The 19,283-nt window shown below is 39.8% G+C and overlaps 1 protein-coding gene across 1 annotated transcript in view; it reads left to right on the forward strand.

Moving 5' to 3' along the window:
• LOC119910947 (neurexin-3a-like) overlaps positions 1–19,283 on the forward strand; it is a 214,598-nt gene that overhangs the window by 153,661 nt on the left and 41,654 nt on the right. The window contains exons 10-14 of the mRNA XM_038729815.1: positions 10,605–10,808; positions 12,656–12,682; positions 16,623–16,742; positions 17,032–17,152; positions 17,655–17,915. Of these exons, the coding sequence (XP_038585743.1) occupies positions 10,605–10,808; positions 12,656–12,682; positions 16,623–16,742; positions 17,032–17,152; positions 17,655–17,915 (733 nt within the window). The remainder of the gene's footprint in view (positions 1–10,604; positions 10,809–12,655; positions 12,683–16,622; positions 16,743–17,031; positions 17,153–17,654; positions 17,916–19,283) is intronic.

Here is a 19,283-nt window from a genome sequence, read left to right on the forward strand (position 1 = left end):
TTAAACAATTATACCAAACAGGTGCTGTTAATCAGCAATTTAATTTGTAGGTTGAAACACAATTAACTAAAACAGAAACAGCTGTGTAGGAGGAATGCAACGGGGTAGGGAACAGCCAAACTCGGCTAACAAGGTGAGGTCGCTGAAGACAGCTTACTGTAAAAAATCATACACCACGGCAAGACTGAGCACAGCAACAAGACATAATGTAGTTATACTGCATCATCAAAGTATCTCCTAAGCAGACATTTCAAAGCAGACAGGGGTTTCCACATGTGCTGTCCGAGCTCTTCTGAAGAAGCTCAAAGAAACGTACATCGCTGAGCACCGTATATGATATATGTATATATGACCGTATGCAGTTGGAAAAGGCAAGGAAACTTACTGCAGCAGGTGAAAGACACGTCATGTTTACTACCCTCAATTGGAAGATGTCCAGGAGTGCCATCCGCAGAAAACAGTGGGACCCTGATAGATAAATCTACTGATAAAGCTACAAAATTACGTAAGAACAATTAATTTCATAAATTTCATTAAATAAGTAAATAAAACGGTAAGTTGTTTGTGTGTGTGTTAATAAAAACAAAAATAATAATAAAATTTTTAAAATATAAAATTCCATAAAAATGAATATTAAAAATAAAAGTAAATAAATAAAGCAGTAAGCGTGTGTGTGTGTGTGTGTGTGTGTGTGTGTTAAAAAAATTTAAATGTATTGAAAATTTAAATAAAGTAAACAGATAAACTGTAAACGTGTGTGTGTGTGTGTACGTTAACATTACTGTATCTAATGTGAAATTAATATATTATATTATAATATTATATATTCAACTATGCATGGATACACAGCGACAGTCATTAAGAACTATCTTCAGAGTAAAGAAAAACCAGGAGCCCTGGAAGTAATGGTTTGACCCCCCTGAGACCTGATCTCAACATCGAGTCTGGGATTACGAATAGAGAGAAGAAACTGAAGCTGCCTAAATCCACAGACCACAGAAGAACTGTGGGCAGTTATGTAAGATATTTGGGGCAACCTACCTGCTGAGTTCCTTCAAAAACTTTTTGCAAGTGTACACAGAAAAAAATGTTGCTGTTTTAAGGGCAAAGGTGGTTACACGAAATATGGATTTGATTTAGATTTTAGTCAATCACTTTGTATTTTGTTAATTGATAATTAATATCTGTTAACAAGTCTATTTTGGAAGGAATTCTTACTTTATATAATTTTTCCCCCACACCTGCCTAAAACTCTTGCACAGTACTGTATACATAGCATTACAAGTTCTTACTACAGCAGCTGTCCTGTTCTCACTAGATAAAGAATTTCTGCACACAACATAAGTTCTTCTCCTCAGACCTCATGGGGCGGAGGTTGGTGTGAGAAACTGGTTATCTTCCTAGTCAACAGTGGTTTTTGTTAACCGTGATTATAATCTTTAACTACAATTAACTATGTAGTTGTAATCAAACCTTGACCATCAGTGGCAGATCAGAAAACACACAGGAAACAGTTCTAACCATTTTGGAAGCCACTGACAACATTGTCCTTTGATAGGAGTGTCCAATTTGAAGTGTGTTTTCAGTTTTCACTTTTGAGGATTTGTAGTTCAGCAGCCAGTGTTGCAGGCCAGGTCCAGATGTTTTCTACAGTGAAACTGTAGTGTTGACAATCTTCTCTACAGTCTGCAGAGCGCTGTTAGTCACAGTCTGCTTGCTTAGTCACATGACTTCAATGTTGGAACACTTGTCATGTGATAAAAAGTAATTTTTGTCTGTGTTTAAAGATGGTATCTGGTGTCAGATGTGAATGTCGTTGATTTGCCTCTGGTCGGCCACTGACTCCTGGTCTGTGACCTTTGACCTTGTCCCAGTGGCTGCTGTGAGTGTATTCAGCTGATATTGTCTGTTTCTGGTGTTCATTCAGTTTCTTGTCCAGGGTTCTAGCTGTTACCATAGCATTTATGAGTCGACTATAGGCAAGAAGTGAAAATTATTGTTGATTCGACTCTGTAAATCCTTAGACAGGGACAGACCTAAAAGCGTTTGTGGCTCTAGGGAGAGCTGAGAGAAATCTGATGAACTGATGTAATGTGACAGTCAGCTTCAGTTGGGACTGAAGACAAGTTTGAAAATGAAGAGAATCTGGGGGTGGGGAGTGTGACAAAGTGGGTTTGCTCACCACTTGTCCCATACAGGTCATTATCTATAATACACCTTCTAATTTATACAAGTGTTTATTTTTGTAATTTACCATAGCTTGTGTAAAAGTGCAGCACTTACTATCCCGGGTTATTTATGTTTGCATTATGTTACAGTCTACAGCAAAGCACATGATTATAAAGTTAAAGTCAACACACAGTTAGTTTCAGTTCCATTTTATTAAGAAGCAAGTTTAAAACATATATATTTAAAAAAATTTTTTTTACATACTTACAATGTTTGTTCCTTTGTTCAGTTCAGTGGCAGTGGTGGGATGGCTTGCCGTGGGTTGGTGGACCCTTGTGTGTGTGAGGGACCCCAGAGATGGGTGAAGCACTAGTGAGTGGGGGCAACCTGAGATGGGAGAAGTACGATTGACAGGAGTTGTGACAGATGACTGTGTGCGTGAATGCAATGGGGCGTCTCCCGAAGGGGAGGGCTGTGTGATGGACCATACAACCCACCCTGGCTGTTTGGCGTTGCAGTCAAGTTGCATGTTTGGTACCCTGTAGACCCAGATTCAAATCCCAGTGAGGTTACATCAGCCCCAACTAGCATAACACACTGAATCTCTGACTGAACTGGAAGTGGTCAGTTTTGACAAGGAAGAAGAATGGACGGACTAAATAAGACAATATGTGAAAGTCTTAGATCTTTGAGTTCAGCGAAAACAAAAGTGTTGCATTTATAATTTTGTTCAGTATAGTTTTGGATAATGGGGTGGCCAGTTAGATTTCATGGGTGGCTCATGCCACCCTAGGCCACTCCCTAGACAAGCCCCTGAAGCCAAGGTAAAGTGAATAGTAGAATGAGGTAATAGGAGGGCAAGAAGGGGTGGTATGGACTCGTCGGGGGTAGAGTGACGTTTACGTAAACTTTTGTAAATATACTGAATTCTATGCTTATAAATAGGCTAAATACATGCAGTTTAGTTCAACCGGTGGCGTAAAGAAACGTTAGGCTATATTTTTTTGAAAATAAACGCTCCTTGCTGCTGTTATGAATATATTAGTAAAAAAGTTGGGAGAGACTGGGGGTGAAGGGGGTGGTAGTGCAAGCAGTGTTTCCTATACATTGATTTGTTTGTTGCGGACCACAAAATCAATGTATGGGATAATTATCAACTCTGACGACCGCATATTGATTTTCTATTTTTTTACTAAGCATATTTAAAATTATATTTGATTGAGCAGCATATATTCATGCAGTCTCTCTCTGTCTCTCGCTGCACAAACCGGTCCAAAGTTACACGGAATGACACGTGCCGCAATTACGGTGTTGTTCTGTAGGAAACATTGGAAAGTAATATCGTAACGAGTAAAGTAACTAGTTACTTTTATCATTCACCAATAAGTAAAGTAATATTATTACTTTTTTAAGGAGTAATAAGTTGTAACTGTTGTAACTGTTTATCCAATAAAGGCATAAAATTTGGACATTGGACAAAACATCAATATAGAAAACAGCTGTTTTTGTAATGGAATGGAATTATTTACTGACAGATGTCTTTCTCAGTTGTAGCACCACTATTTTCAATATATTAGTCACATGATACTCTGTTTTTTCTGTTTTTTTGTCTGCTAATCTTGGTTTAAATACTCCTTTTTGCCATCTGCCTTTAAACCTCTCCTCACATCTTCATTTTCCTGCTTTTCTTTTCCCACAGAATTTCCCAGCAGGCACACTGTAGGCTGTGTCTCCACTCTGTGGGTACTTGGTAGAACTACAGTTTCCTATTCATGCAGTAAAACTAAACAAAGGACATTTAGAGGACACAATGTCTCAGTATATTATTGGTTCATTTATCATATTAAGTTACTGTGACAGATCAAATAGTCAACGCTGATTGACTGAACAACAGAGTGCAAGGACACAGCAATCAGCGCTGCTTTTCAATTCTGGATGAATGTAAGATAAAGTGGAACTGCAGACTGCAGTAACAGGAAAATAGCAAAAAGGAAAAAAAATTCCAACCTGTATGAACATTGAAGATTTTGGGGTATCGTTGCTATGATATTTCATTAGAGAAAAGAAGAGCTTAAAGTAGCCTAAACACCTTGGCTGCTTTTCTTTTTCTCTGCTGGTGAGGAATAAAGTATTTATAAAGCTGTTTTCTTATTGCACTGTGACTTGAACCACCATCTCCGCCATGATGTGATTAACACAGCATGCGGTGTAGTGGATGAGAAACAAGCTGGACAGAGGGAGAGAGAAAGACAGACTGAAGAAGAAAAAGGAATTGTTTTTGTTTCTGTCCTGCCCTAATGACTTTGTATGTTTTCCACCCTTCTCCTCTGTATATATAGTTGGTGTTTCTCTTGTCTTTTGGCCGGTTCTGCTTCATCCCAGCCCTTGCCGGTGTTTCCCTTTGCTTTAGATAATCTGCCTAACTTGTTGGATCAATTGAATTTAGTTTACTCTCTGTTCCCTTTTTGGATTTTGACCCTACTTGGGTGTCTACAACCTTCCTCCCCTGAGCCAACTTTCTGGACTGCTAATAACCATCCAGACTGTCTCCAACAATTCCCATTATTCGTCTTTCTGGGGAACCTGGCTAGCCTTTAAGATGGCCCACCCAAGAAAGCAGGGCCCTTGACTTCTGCTCCTTGTGTCCAGTTGTTGGCCCGGCCAACATTTTTCTGCTGCTGAGTTGCTAATGACTTTGTTTCCTGTGCTGCAGCAATCCTCTGAGCCAGTCACCTGACCTCGCTGAGCTGCAGCAGCCCTTTGATCCTGCTGAGCAGCGGCGGCCACGTGTTCCTGTGCTTCAGCAGCCTCCTCTTTTATTTGCTCTCCGAGTTGTCACCAGTCTACGGCCCTCCAGTCACATTGCCAGCCATCAGTAGAGTTCTGCTTTTGCCACTAGCATAACCAGCAGGAAAACTTACTTTAAATCTAGACTTTGCTTAAAGATATGAATTTCTACGTCAAACCAAGGTTTTATAAGTAACTACTTATGTGTGGGTTTCTGCATGAGTCATCCTTTTTTAGAAATGAGGCCACAGAACTCTAAAAAAAGACACCAAGCAGGACACACATTGCTAAAGTAATTCCTAGACTTACCCATTGAATGAGCTTTGTCTCAAATATTAAAAAAAATGAACCCAGATTTTGACAGGAAGATTTTCAGTTGCTGTCATTTTAATAATTGACATTCACACCTGAAATACTTGCAGTTGTTTATTATTCAAAACTAGGGATGCACCGAATGTTAGGCCACCAAAATTAATCGGCCAAAAATAGCACTTTCAGTGTTCAGCCTAATAAGTCAAAAGAAGAATTGTTACCGAACAATTACGATGACATGTCGGCAGTGTGGAAGCATTTTAAGGTGTCTGAGAAAGATGCAAAAATTGCCGTTTGCAGACACTGTTCTGCCGAATTGTCTCCTAGCACATCCACTCCATCTGTAGCTGACTATAGAAAACCTTCATGACCCACTTTGAGTGTTTCTGTCACTTGTTTGTGAGAAGGCATTTAAGCTAGCCGCACCTAAATTTGGAGTGCACACGTATTCAAGCCTTTGTGGTAACTGAAGCAGCCCAGAGCGAGCTGACAGGCAGGTTAGCAACTTTATCCTGTCAGTTTGTCTCTTTACAAAGACAAGTGCTGCAGGATGAGAGTCCTACCTGAAGAGAGGCTGTGAAGTCTTCATGTTACGCCATATGAGAACCACATCCAACATTACTTATCAAACCGCGTCGGACTTGATGAATTTAGCGCGAGGAAACACACGTGACAACGTCCGGGATTCAAAATAAGGCGTCTAAACAGGATGGAAATAAGATTAATTGGTTTATATTCACAGAAAGTATAAAACATATTACATGTGTACATTAAAAGTAAATGGACACATGTAATTTACTTTACCGGACCCGCTTAGGCCTCGGATCTACCCACCGTAGTCTCTCCAAATCCTGTGTGAAACTCTGAGTAAAAAGCACATTTTGACTGTTTAATTTATGCAATGGTAAAAAAAAATGTGAATGTACTTGTTCGGTGTTCAGTGTTCGGCAATTTTATTCATTTTCGGCTTCGGCCAAGAATTTTCTTTTCGGTGCATCTCTATTCAAGAGAAGGCAGTGGCGACACCTAATGATGCTCCACACGACGCTTCATTTTTTTCATGATTTGAGTGAACTGCTTAAAATTACAGTGTTTTACTTGGAGAGTCAAATATATACTGACCAGACAAGAATAGCATGTAAAAATGGTTCAAATGGTCATTTCAGAGTATCAGTTCCATTAAACAATAAAAGATCCCATGAGAATAGCTTAAATAAGCAAAACACTCAATACTCTTCACGTTTAAGATCAATATACTTAAGAGAGTGACATACTATCACCTTAATTTTTTTTTTAAATTTAGAGTTCAAAGATCGTGTGGTGAGGTGCCTGTGGTCTGAAAGCCTGAAAGATGCTTAGAATTCTAAAGCCCCATTAGTTCCCTCATAAACTTAACTTAATAACAGTCTTCATCACTGGCTTGAGTTTGCTCAGTTGTCATGAAGGTGAATATGTTGACGTGCTCAGTAGCAGTCAGGATTTCATCCACAGCACAAATGCATGGTAGACACGCACTCTCTCACACATACAAACACAGTTTCTGTGTGTGTGTGTGTGTGTGTGTCACCTCAATTAACATATCCACATGTCACACTTTCAAGCTGCGGGCAGATTCAGCACACAACCACAGCATCGTGTAACAGCCAATCTGAAGTTCAGGGAAGTGTGTCGACAGTTTGCAATCAGAGACACGGACTAAAAAGAGCCACGTGGGATGGGTAATCTGCAGCTCTTGGAGCCAAATAAATGAAGCGTACACTGTACGACTTAATGTTTTGGCAGGAATTAGCTGCTGTTGGAAGTGGATACAGCCTTTGTGTAATAGCACATTGCTCTTTGTGCTACTGCTACTTGCACACTGTTGTGTTTGCTTGTATCCACATAAGCCATCCCGCGTAAGTTACAGGTCTGTTAATATACACTAAAAATGCTTTAACTGAATTAACTATGATTAACTATTGGTTCATGTCTGGCAAAGTGCAAAAGAGCTGGGTGAAGTGGAATATAAATGAGAGGATGGGGTGATTAGTAGTGAATAATAAATACACTTCAAACGCCTGAAAGAGTGTCACTTTTAGGATAAGAATCCTAGAGCCTACAGCAAAATTAACCCAACCATGCCAGTCCTCTAACTGTTCATGGGGAATCTGAAACCAGACCTGACTTTTGCTTCTGCTGTGAATCCCTGAACACCCTCCTGAGGTTAATGCATGAAGGCGTTGTCCGAGTTTTCTCCATGCCTAGGACCATTATCTTTCATTCCCCCTGGGAGGTTATGAAGTCCCTGCCGCTGTGCTGCACCACCCTAGCCACATGCCAAATTGTTAATAGAACTCCCTTACTTCTTTCTTTCTCCTTCTCTCTGACTGCTGCTTCCTTGAGAAAGTCCAAAATTGCATTGCCCAGACGATTTTTGGCCCTCTTTTGTTGGCTGGATGGCAGGCGGGGCACTGATCGAAGCCAAGACGGGGAGAGCAGCACTTGTCGTAGCCAGTGGAGCAGGACTGGCCGGGGCAGGGGGCACAACACTGGTCAGGGGGGAGGTCGAAAGGTCAGCACTTGTAAGGGTAGAGATAAAGGGCTCAGCTGGACTGGTGGAGGAGGTGGATTCCTTCATTAGTGAGGCCATCTGTAATAGATGCCTTCTGACCTAATCCATTATCCTGATCCATGTCATAAAACCAGGGCCAGGAGGCTGCAGTTACATTCCCACACTCGACTCCTGACTCAGTTGGTGGGTAACATTAGATATTGCAATATTGAGAAAAATGCCACAAAAAGACATCATTTCACTCTAGGTAACACCACCCTAGATCACACACAATGAACTACACCTACCTAGGCCTTCAAATCTCAGCGTCAGGGAACTTCTGTACGGCAGTGAATGCACTAAAAGAAAAAGCTCGTAGAGCTCTCTATGCAATTAAACATTCTATATTGGCAGTGTTATTAAGCCGATTGCGCTCTATGGAAGTAAAGTCCACTCAGTCATCAGAACTACAACAGATGGGAGAAGCATCCTATTGAGACCCTGCATGCAGAATTCTGCAGAAACATCTTACACATTCAAAGAAAGTCTCCTACAACAGCACTGATAATAGAAAAAGAGCACTTAACTTTGTGCTGCACAAGTTCAGCCAACTGTTGCACTTTTCATTCACTGCATGGCAGGTTACATCTTGTTCACTTTTTTGTAGTTTATGTTCTGTCTGTATTTGTTATTTATTTTTATTTTTTTTAAATTTATAATTGATAGATTGAATAGTCTTGATTGAATTTATCGTGCTATGCCATATTTAAAAGTGACCTTTTTTGATTTGGTACCAAACCGCTTTGGCAGCATTGTTTAAATAAAACATTCATGCCAATAAAGCACACTAAACTGAACTAAACTGTTGTGCTTTTCGTACTGTATAAAGAGATACTAATAATAATTAGATAAATGGAGACTGATTTGCTGGCCTTCCTTTCACTACATTAAAAATCATCGTTGATGCAGATTAAATGCATCTTTATATTATAAGTTTACCATTTATATTATAAATACTTCTCCATTAATGCTGAATATTCGCTCTGAGTATGTTGTTGGGGAGTGACATTGTGCCACAAACGGATGCAGTTCTATAACCTAGTGCAACTTCTAAGACCCGATTTCCACCAAAATACCAACAATTTGCAACCTCATCTCCCACCTGTACATGGTTGTGCACTGTGCCCACGCAACAAAATACCACACATTTCAAGCTCAGGAAAATATCAAACTTTTATGTCATTGCACTGCCCTGAAAATAAGGTCCTTATAGTTGATTTTTGACCTTGGAAAAAGCAGTTGGCAAAACAATAGAAAAAAGCAAAACAAGAAATGCAAGTACATTTGATATAGACAATTTTCTAGAGCTGCCATTATCAGCTAACACGCCACAGGTATGATTGTATGTATTAAAAACATATGTGTTTTTCTAAGCTTGTGGTTGTCAATAGTCAGACTGTCTTAAACTGATAACTCTAACTAATGTGCATTAGAGCCAACTATGTCAAGCATCTGGGTCAGAAGGTGCTGCGAAATGACGAGCCTACAGGTGACAGTTTGAGGGCATCAAAAAAGTTAAATAGGAATGGACACCGGTTTACCTAAGGAACTCACATTTTAACAATGTCAATTTCTCTTAATAATAATAATAATCTCCAAATATGGCCACCCTACAACATGATTTCCCTGTGGGTGCTCGGCATTATCCATGGATTCCTGAGCTCCTGAGCACCCAACGAGCAGCAGGGAGCGACTTCACTGGTTGCAAAAAGAAGTTCAATTGTAAATAAGTACTACTTCTCGTTTGATTTATTACCTCAGAAACATGATCCTAATGAGTTTATGGAGCAGGGATATTTCATAGTTTATTTTGAATTTGACTCAAAGCCACTGGTGATCATGTAGAATTGATGTGATGAGGTCTCTGGAGGGGTGCAGGTGAGCAAGTGGTTTATGGTGGTGAAGTTTGGTGTGGATGACGTTGCAGTAATGGAGCTTGCATGTGATGAATGGATGAATGTTTCTGCAGCACTGCAGCATGACTGTTCAGAGACAGGGGATCTTGCTGATTAAGATGTTTCTTTAAAAATCTATATTTATCTTATACTGGCCCTTTATACAGCCCCTCTGTTCATCCTCTGTCTTAAAACAATCTGTATTATCTCCTGTCTCTTTAAAGCGCCCTTCACTGAGAGCTCTGTTTTTTGATTGGCCAACTTCTTGGCAGCCTGCCGAGGGACTTGTGAACAAACCAGTTCTCTTTTTACATCCAGTGCCGTGAGCCCACATCGATTCATCCTGTTGCCAGTGTGCTCAACGGCATGTGACAGTTAAAGGGATATGGGGCACTGGATTTGATGAATTTACTACTTCATAGCACAAACAAGACAAGAATTAGATTGGAAAGACTGCATACGCAGCCAGAGCAGTGTGTTTCTGGGGGCTCGTGTTGCGACCAGCTATGCTTGGCCTGGCAGATCTTCTCAGGGCCTTACTGAACAAAGCGTCACAGCTAGCAGCAGTTCGCAGTTACTTCTAAATGTTTTATTGCATCTGTTTAACCTACTTGTTAAACCTTGCTTGCTTTCTCAGTATGTTATACACAAGTTAGTTAATATTTTACATAAGTTACGTACGCAAGGTTGATATGTTAACGAGGGAGCTCACACAAAATGAAACTGAGGTGCTTAGAACAAACTACACAATATGAAGTGTAAGTGGTATCAGGTTTCAGCGGATAATGGTGACTCCAAACGTACTTGAAATATGGCTAACATCTTTCCATGCTCCTGACTTTCTCACACAGAGGCTTCCATCCTCTCCTATGATGGCAGCATGTATATGAAGGTGGTGATGCCGACCATTATGCACACTGAGGCTGAGGACGTCTCCCTGCGTTTTCGTTCCCAGCGGGCCTACGGCCTTCTCATAGCCACCACCTCCCGAGACTCAGCTGACACGCTCAGGTTGGAGTTGGATGGGGGTCGCGTCAAACTCACGGTCAACCTAGGTATCGTATAAGCCCCCCTCCCCCCCAGCCATGTGCCTCCACATCTCCACCTTCACCATAAGACGGTTTACTGTTGAGCAGTGACCTCTCCTTTCCTCTCACTATCTTTCTATCTTTTTGTGCAGTCTTTTCATCAGTTACTCATCATTATGATACTTTAATAGTTTCTACCAGTTTTAGAACATACATAAAGAGTTCCAGTCCTTTCTGCATGGGTGTTTAATGAGGTTTATGCATACAGAAAACCATGGACTGCTTACTGAATACAACTATTTACTGGATAAATTTTAGGCTATACCATCATAACTTATTTTATTTCAGTGGTAAAAATGTTGCCCATCTTTGAAACAGACAAACCATAGTCATATCCATATTCTTTTTTACAGAACTTTTGAGACAGTCACAGCACAAAAAGCAGAATACATGTTACAAGGTAGAGATACTGAGCTTTAAAGTCTAGTCTCCAATAAAGCTTTTTTTAAGGAACAAAGTGTGCTGAGACTTTCTAAGAGGTGACCTGCCCACTAAACTTCAGTCCATCATTCAACAGGACATTAGAAGAAAGTTTTCTTGTCTTTCTCACTAACCTCATTTTTCTGTCTGACATCTCTGTCACCCTCCTGTTCTTCTGGGTGGTTGTTTTCTTTGCTAATGATGGTGTCTTTTATAAAAAAGTCTATGCTTTTTCAGTGTTTTGATTTTATGTTCACCCGTCAACTCCATTTTCCATCATGCTTTGTCAAAAGATGGTATTCACCCCTTCAAAGGCCTTAAGCCTGCGGCCCGTCAGGCGAACAGCCCGAGAACAGAGCCCAGCAAAACCTACAGCTGGCTGCGACCCCATATACTTCCAAACATTTCCAATCATAATGTAAAGAATTCCACAATGAAAATTCTGTCATTTATATATTTTCTATCTTGCATATATAATATGTCTAGTAAAAATCATAAAGTGTAAGTTGATGGTAGCTGGTTTACGTCACATTTAGATAAAACCTTCATTGATTATATTAATTTGTTTATGTACCCTAGATTTAAGTCTAAATGTTTGCAGCTCTAATTGCTGAGCGCTGATATCATTTCTTAGCCTATGTTAATCTGTGTGATTTCCAGCAGAATGTTTGTAAAAGTGTAAATATTTACAGATCTAGCTGAGTGACACATGTAGACGTAGGATAGCACTCCAGATCTGATGGTTGGGGTTCCTGTGCCTCTGCATGGTGCTGGTGCTGATTGGATCGTGGCTGTTTGCTCCCACTTTTCTGTTGCGGTTGACGACACATGAAACCGCCAGCCACATGGTGACCAACCCTCACTGTTCACGGCTGCGTACAGCAGTCATTGTATCAGTTTGTATTTCTTGACTTTTCAAAGATCCCAGGCTCTAAAATAGATGGCTGTTACCACCTAATTGGAGCTTTTCTAATTTAAATATTTAAACCTAAAGTCAAACAGTCAGTGTTGGGTTGGAAAACTCATGTAGCTGGTACTACAAGTGGCCATTTTACTGTAAATACTGTGCCTAAACAATTAATACATTTTAACTCTGGTACTATGGGTAACAAAAGAGCACAAGCTCTAGAAAGCAGCTTTTTTCAGCCAGCACATTTCTGTGACCAAAATATCCATGTATTATTTTATTTACTATTAAATGATGTTTTTGAAATCTTTCAAATCTATTTCTTGTGGTAATTTGGCATAAAGTTAAATATAAATACCAAAGGAATAAAATGGCTGCCTTCCTGCATGTGTACGTCCCCGGAAGGGTGGACTTTTTGTTTTTGGATGTCTGCAGCAGTAACCTTGAAGGATGCAATTTCATCTGTCATTTATTCTTCCCCATCTAGACTGTATCAGGATAAACTGTAACTCCAGTAAGTTAACACTCAAGTTTCATTTTGCTTTCTATGTTGATGGTATGTTGATATTTGTTTTTTTGAAATGTGTTTTTAAAAATGATTGAGTCCTGCACTGCCCACCACCTGCTCTTAAGCATATCATGTGGATGACTTTTTGCAATTATTTTGACTACCTATAATTCAACGGGAACCAACAGAAATAGCCTCAGTCAAATGGAATGAGTGATGACTTGTTTTAATTATTCGACATATAACTTAACTTGTTTTTAAATCAACCATTGTGCTCTCTTTTCTGCTGATGGGTCTGCTGTCCCAATTCTCTAGTTGCTATGAAAAATAAAACCATTCTCACACCATTTTCCACTGAATACACTAGTAACAATATACATTTAATAACAATGAATAAGTAAATAATTCTCAAGATGTATATTACATTTTGCCAATATTTTCATGTGTCAGAAGTAGTAAATCACCATTCATCATCATTATTCTACGTGATTATGTTAATTTCAATTTATTTACAGTATATAGCGCCAACTTATAACAGACTTTATCTCAGGGCACTTAAGTGATTACAATCTGGATGGCAGTTCATAATCTGACCTTTGAGGCTATAACAGGTGCAAAAACAGAGAGCGATTCAAATTAAATATCTTTGATACTGTAAATCCTTTGGTCCCGTGAACTGATATACTTATTCTGGATAGTATAGTCGATTGATTTTTTTTAGTACTGTAGATGTTCAATACTGTCTGCCTACTGTAGTGGACCTCCACAGGCTATATAACCCTAAGCACGACCCATTATGAATCCTAATTGCAAAATCCCCTTACCTTATTTTTGAATGTGTAACATAATTCCTCCTATCCATTAATGTTAATTATTATTGGGATGAAAAACGTGTAAATTCCATGATAGTGCATATGGAACAGTATTTTAGACGACCGTTACATTCAGGGGAAAGGAAGGTACAATGTGTAATTCCTGGCCACATGCTCCAAACAAATAGGAGGCAGCATTTCACCTCCTCTTTCACCTCAGCCAGGCAACTCTCTGAATTCTCTCCAGCCTTTTTGTGTCTGTGCCTCTCTGTTACTCACAAAAAGTACAGAAATTAAAAACACAATATCCAACACCAATGATACTATTTCTAATAGTTATGGTGGATGGGCAGATTTTTATATTTTATTGGGGTTGAACAAATCAGATCATTTATTTTTGTTTAGTTATCAGTGCTTTTTCTTGCCAGATTTGCTTGTGGCCATAACCTACCTGCACTTGCTTGGTCTAGCTGAACAGCCCCAAGTGATTAAATATTAGCGTCAAAAGGAAAGTGCTTCAGGGTGCTTTGGGGTGCTTTGCAACGCTTCTTTGTGTCCCTAGACAACGACGATTTCACACCCTGTCTGCCCGGTCAGAGACAGGGAACATCAAGTGGTGGCAGGAGAATAGAAAGTAGAGGTAGCGGAGGAACGAGATGTCGGGGAACATAAGGGAGAGCACCTTGGGCAACAGCATTGATTGACAAGTCCTCGGAGCAGCTCTACTTCTTGGTGCTCCCATGTTGGACTGAGCACAGACTGGACGTTACACTGACTCACTAATGCATCTTGAGTAACAAAGTGGTATTGCAACACAGGACAAGTCAGGGGCTAGCGGGTTAGCATGCTAACTTCAGTTGATATCAGTAACAGCAACTACTGTTGTTGATCATGTTAATTTGTTTTTATGTTTTAAACTAAAATTCTGGCCAAATCTTACACATTGTACCTTTTAACAACATGGCTGAAACTCACCAATACCCAAAACAGATGCAACAGCAGTTCCCTAAAGGCAGTCCCAACAGAGAGAAAGTGCAGTATATCAAATAGCTTTGATAATGTGTGGGCAAAAAAGATGGTACACACTACATATGTGGAACATACACTTTAGATTTTGTTTTTCAAATTTAAAGAAACGTATGGTCAAATGTAAACCCAAGCCAAAAAACTTTCCGAGATTTCCATTCGCTGCGCTCTTTCAATCATTGCTTTTTCTGTAACAGAGAGGTACAGTGTCGATCCTTGGTGGATTGTGTACATTCCTATCCTCGACCCAAACCAACTGAATAATCACAATGTTTCACACAATCAATCTAATCAGTTCTTTAATCACAAATTTTAGTTATGTCATAGGAGACTGAGTATCAAAATATGACTCAGGTTACATTCTACACATTATACATTTAGGAATTCAGTGTGTCTACTTTTGGAACCTAAATTTATTTGTAGTGTCTCAGTTGTCAGGCTTGCACAAATAACTATGGATTGCTTTTACTCATAAGGAGGCCACAGAGATCTTTGCCTTTACATCTGTCATTTTAATGTAAACAATATTTAATGGATAATTACAGCCAGTAGTGTAATTTAGTGTCTCTAAACAAACCTGCAAGTTGACGCAGGCTCATGGATCAAGAGTAGAAAAGTGTTTGCTGTACTGTACAGTTCAGTTTATAATAATATGTTGCTGTCAGACACCAAATGGACAGAGGTTTTCAGAAAGAGCCTGAGCAGAAGAGCAGTCTTATCTAAGATACAATGCACAGTGTTACAGTGAAACAGAAAAATCAGGGAAAGGAATAACAAAGATCAACAAGGGATCTTAAATGTCACTGTTTACAGATACAGGGAAATAAATTGACCTTTGGTTTCTCCCATCCGCAACTGAAAACAGTAATAATAAACTTGACATCAGAGAATTTTTATTGACTCCCCTGAGGCAACATAGTTTGGACTTTTAGCTAGTGGCTAGGTAAAAAATGGCCCACCAGCTTTGATGGAGCTCAGTCCTCATCCTGGCCCACAGTTGTGGGCAACAATTGAAACAGTATTGATGTTTCTAGAAAACCTGGATTACAGATAAAAAAAACAAAACAATATAAACTGAACATTAAAGTTATTTGATGATTTTGGTTAGTTTGGGGTCTGTGCGCATATCTCAAGCCATACAAACTGTGCATTTTGCACTCACATAAATCTTTATGGACCAGTCTCAGTGCTGAAATGTGCCGAGAAAAGCTTGACACACTAGAGCAGCAACAGCAACCACTCCGCTTGCTGTCTGAAAGTAACTTTCTGTCTGGATGCCTCTGATCATTTGCAGGCTTTATTACTCTCTGTCCCTGTGACTCTCTGAGGAAAGTTCTGCTCTGCTATATTTAAATGCCAGAAGGCCACATTTATTCAGTGATTGATCAGTGACCCTGATTGTTTCTTAATCTTAAGCAAGTAGTTTTTGTTCCTAAACCCAACCAGACATTGCCAGATAAGAAAACAGTCATATGATTATTTTGCGTGTGTGTGTGTAATAGTCAGTTGTAATGGTTTTCAAAGGCACTGACAAGCAATAACAAATGTGTGATTTCCTGTCACCAAATATCTCCTCAAATGAGAAAACATAAATGTTCTTTTCCATCAGGTCTTGGATCAAAAAGATTTGGGATTGGTTCAGAAAAGCTAATGACATTTTATAATGAACTGGCATCTGTGCTTAGTGGTGATGTTTTTGGCTTGCATTTCATGGTCAGAAAAAATAATGAAGAGAGACAGGAAAGGAAGAAAAGATTTCTATAAGCCTATGATGAGTAAAAGCAATTTGTCCTGCAGTAGTTGACCTTACGCTGTTCAAACTATTTGAAATCCATGACTTTGTACTGCAGCATAGTGATCAGGTGTATTCTATTAGAATCACAGATGTTAAGTATTTTGTATTGTTTCTCTGTATTTCACTGACTAAACCAAACCTTTGTTTCCCAAAGGTATAAGAACTAGTTTGAAAACTAAATTTAAAGGCATTTTTGAGCTACTAAGCTGCTTGTAGAATTCTAGCCAATGATTCTTGGCTGACTGATGGGAAAACAAAGGTTTGGGTTTAGGCTCAGGATGTCTTTAACTTTGTGATTGACCGCTGTTCTCAGGCAAGGGACCAGAGACCCTGTATGCTGGGCAAAAGCTCAATGATAATGAATGGCATACAGTGCGAGTGGTGCGTCGCGGCAAAACCTACAAGCTAACGGTTGACGATGATGTAGCAGAAGGTACTTACCTGCATCAACTCGGTTCATGCTTGAAGAAATGTTCATAGTGTTGCCTTGTCACTGGTACAACACCATGCTTTGGTGTTATACCGTAGAGATTGTAGAGATTCTGCTAGAGAGAAAGCATGTAGATATGTAATCATTAGCGACAGTTTGGATCCATCTAATACTGTTGATGTAATTTTCTCCTTAAATCAGCCCTTTTGTGTTAGTGTCAGACAGTGTTCTCTTTTCTTTTCGTTTTTTGTCTTTCTTTTCAACCCATCCCCTCCACCCTCCCCGTCTTCAGGCCAAATGGTGGGTGACCACACTCGTCTGGAGTTCCACAACATTGAAACAGGCACCATGACAGAGCGGCGATTTGTTTCCAGCATTCCGTCCAGCTTCATTGGTCATCTGCAGAGCCTTAGGTACTCAGAACAGTTACTTTTACTTTACTTTAAAAGCATATATATATGTATATAATTTAAAGTTTCGCTTATCATTCTTTTCACATTAGCAAGAATCAAATGACAAGGACAATATCACCCAAATTCTGTAGCTTTACAGAATTCTTTTGCCTCTTTTAGATAATTATTTTGGTTTAACAGCACATGTACTGTTTGGTTTCAACTCTCCCAGTGTACAGATGACAAATGTATTATAGATGATGGAGATGATGAAGAACGTGGAACATGGGCAGCTAAAGAGAAATATATTTTTAGGTGGTGGAGAGCAAACCATAGAGTACATTTATTCTTGGATTTCCAGTCGACAAAAACACAAGACAAAAGTAGTGCTAAAGTTGCTCTTTTTCTGTTAAATGTGTAATTTCCCAAATTTAATTATGCCTATAACTATAATATAATACGTCATATAATACACCAGACAGTTTGTTAATCATTTCAAATGCCTGTTCCTTCATTTCCTCAGATTTAACGGCATGCTCTACATCGACCTGTGCAAGAATGGTGATATTGATTATTGCGAGCTTAATGCCCGCTTTGGGATCCGTTCCATTATTGCCGACCCTGTCACCTTCAAATCCAAGAGCAGCTATCTGAGCCTGGCCACCCTACAGGCCTACACATCCATGCACCTCTTCTTCCAGTTCAAGACCACCTCCCCAGATGGCTTCATACTCTTCAACTCTGGAGATGGCAATGATTTTATTGCTGTAGAACTGGTTAAAGGGTACGTTTTATTTTGTAAGGATGTTTCTTAAAGGATGCAGTTTAACCAGACCAAATGACCAGTTTGTGAGCAGAAATATGTGTGGATATGATGCAGCAATGGTTCTGTTTCAATATGATTTACGCAAGGCAAAAAGACTGCATCACTGAACAAAAGATCATTGAATGCAGTGCAGAACTTTTCAAATTGTAGGCTGCAGACTAAACATATCTGTCCTTCTGCCTTTAATTCAGTTTTTTCATATAGCACCAATTTAGAAGGTATCTCACTGCACTTTTCATATAGAACAGGTATAGACTGTACTCTTTGTAATATTATTTACAGGGACCTAACAGTTCCCACCACAAGCAATCATTGGCAATAGTGGCATGAAAAACTCCTAGACCTAGACTCCGGGTGGGCCAACTGCCTTGAACAGTTGGGTTCAGAGGGGTGGGGGGAGAGCGATTGACAGTGCTAGTTCCATATGTGGACAGTAGGTAGCTTGCAACGACAGATCCAGACTCTACAGCTCCAGAGCCAGAAACACCTGCGACAGGAGAGAGGAGAGAGACAAAACTACGGGAGAGGGAAAATGTTGAGTTAGTAACGTGTAAAATTTCTGATTATCTACTTTTCTGTATCGCGACATATTCTTACAAAAGAGAATCGCAATACACGGAAGAATAATCCCCACCACCACCACCAACCCTACTAATAGGGTACTATGGGCTCTTTAAGATGATAATTAGACATGACCATTAAGGCTTTATAGTTGAGGAGAAGGATTTTATAGGTAACCAGTGCAGAGAAGCAAACATGGAAGACATATGATGTGTTTTCCTAGTTCTTGTCAGTAGACTGGCCGCAGAGTCTAAGATGGCATCAAGAAGGTGAAGCGGAGACGTCAGGAGAGACTAGAGAGAGATCTCAACTTCAGAGATATGTTGCAGGTGATCAAAAACATCACAAGCTACTATACGCAGCAGATGTGAGAAAAGTCCTGCTGACAATGAAGATGAGTAAATCTGCTGGGCCGTGTATTAAAATCCTGTGCCAATCAGCTAGTTGATGTTATTACTGACATTTTCAACATCTCACTGTCTCAGGAGAGGGTTCCCACCTGACAGCCACCATTGTTCCTGTACCTAAAAAGTCTACAGTGTCTAGTCTGAACAAATACCGTCCTGTGGCACTCACCCCCATTCTGATGAAGTGCTTTGAGCAACTGGTTCTTCAGCACATAAAGAACAACATCCCATCCAGACCCTCACCAGTTGGCTTTCAGAACTAGCAGATCCACAGAGGATACCTTCTCCTCTGTCCTCCACTCAGTCTTCACAGACCTTGAGAAAAGCAACAGCGACATCAGATATGTTCATCAGCTCA

The sequence above is a fragment of the Micropterus salmoides genome, unplaced genomic scaffold (genome assembly GCF_014851395.1).
Source record: "Micropterus salmoides isolate LMB-PRFRI ecotype aquatic unplaced genomic scaffold, ASM1485139v1 Ms_hic_scaffold_19, whole genome shotgun sequence".
NCBI lineage: Eukaryota > Metazoa > Chordata > Actinopteri > Centrarchiformes > Centrarchidae > Micropterus > Micropterus salmoides.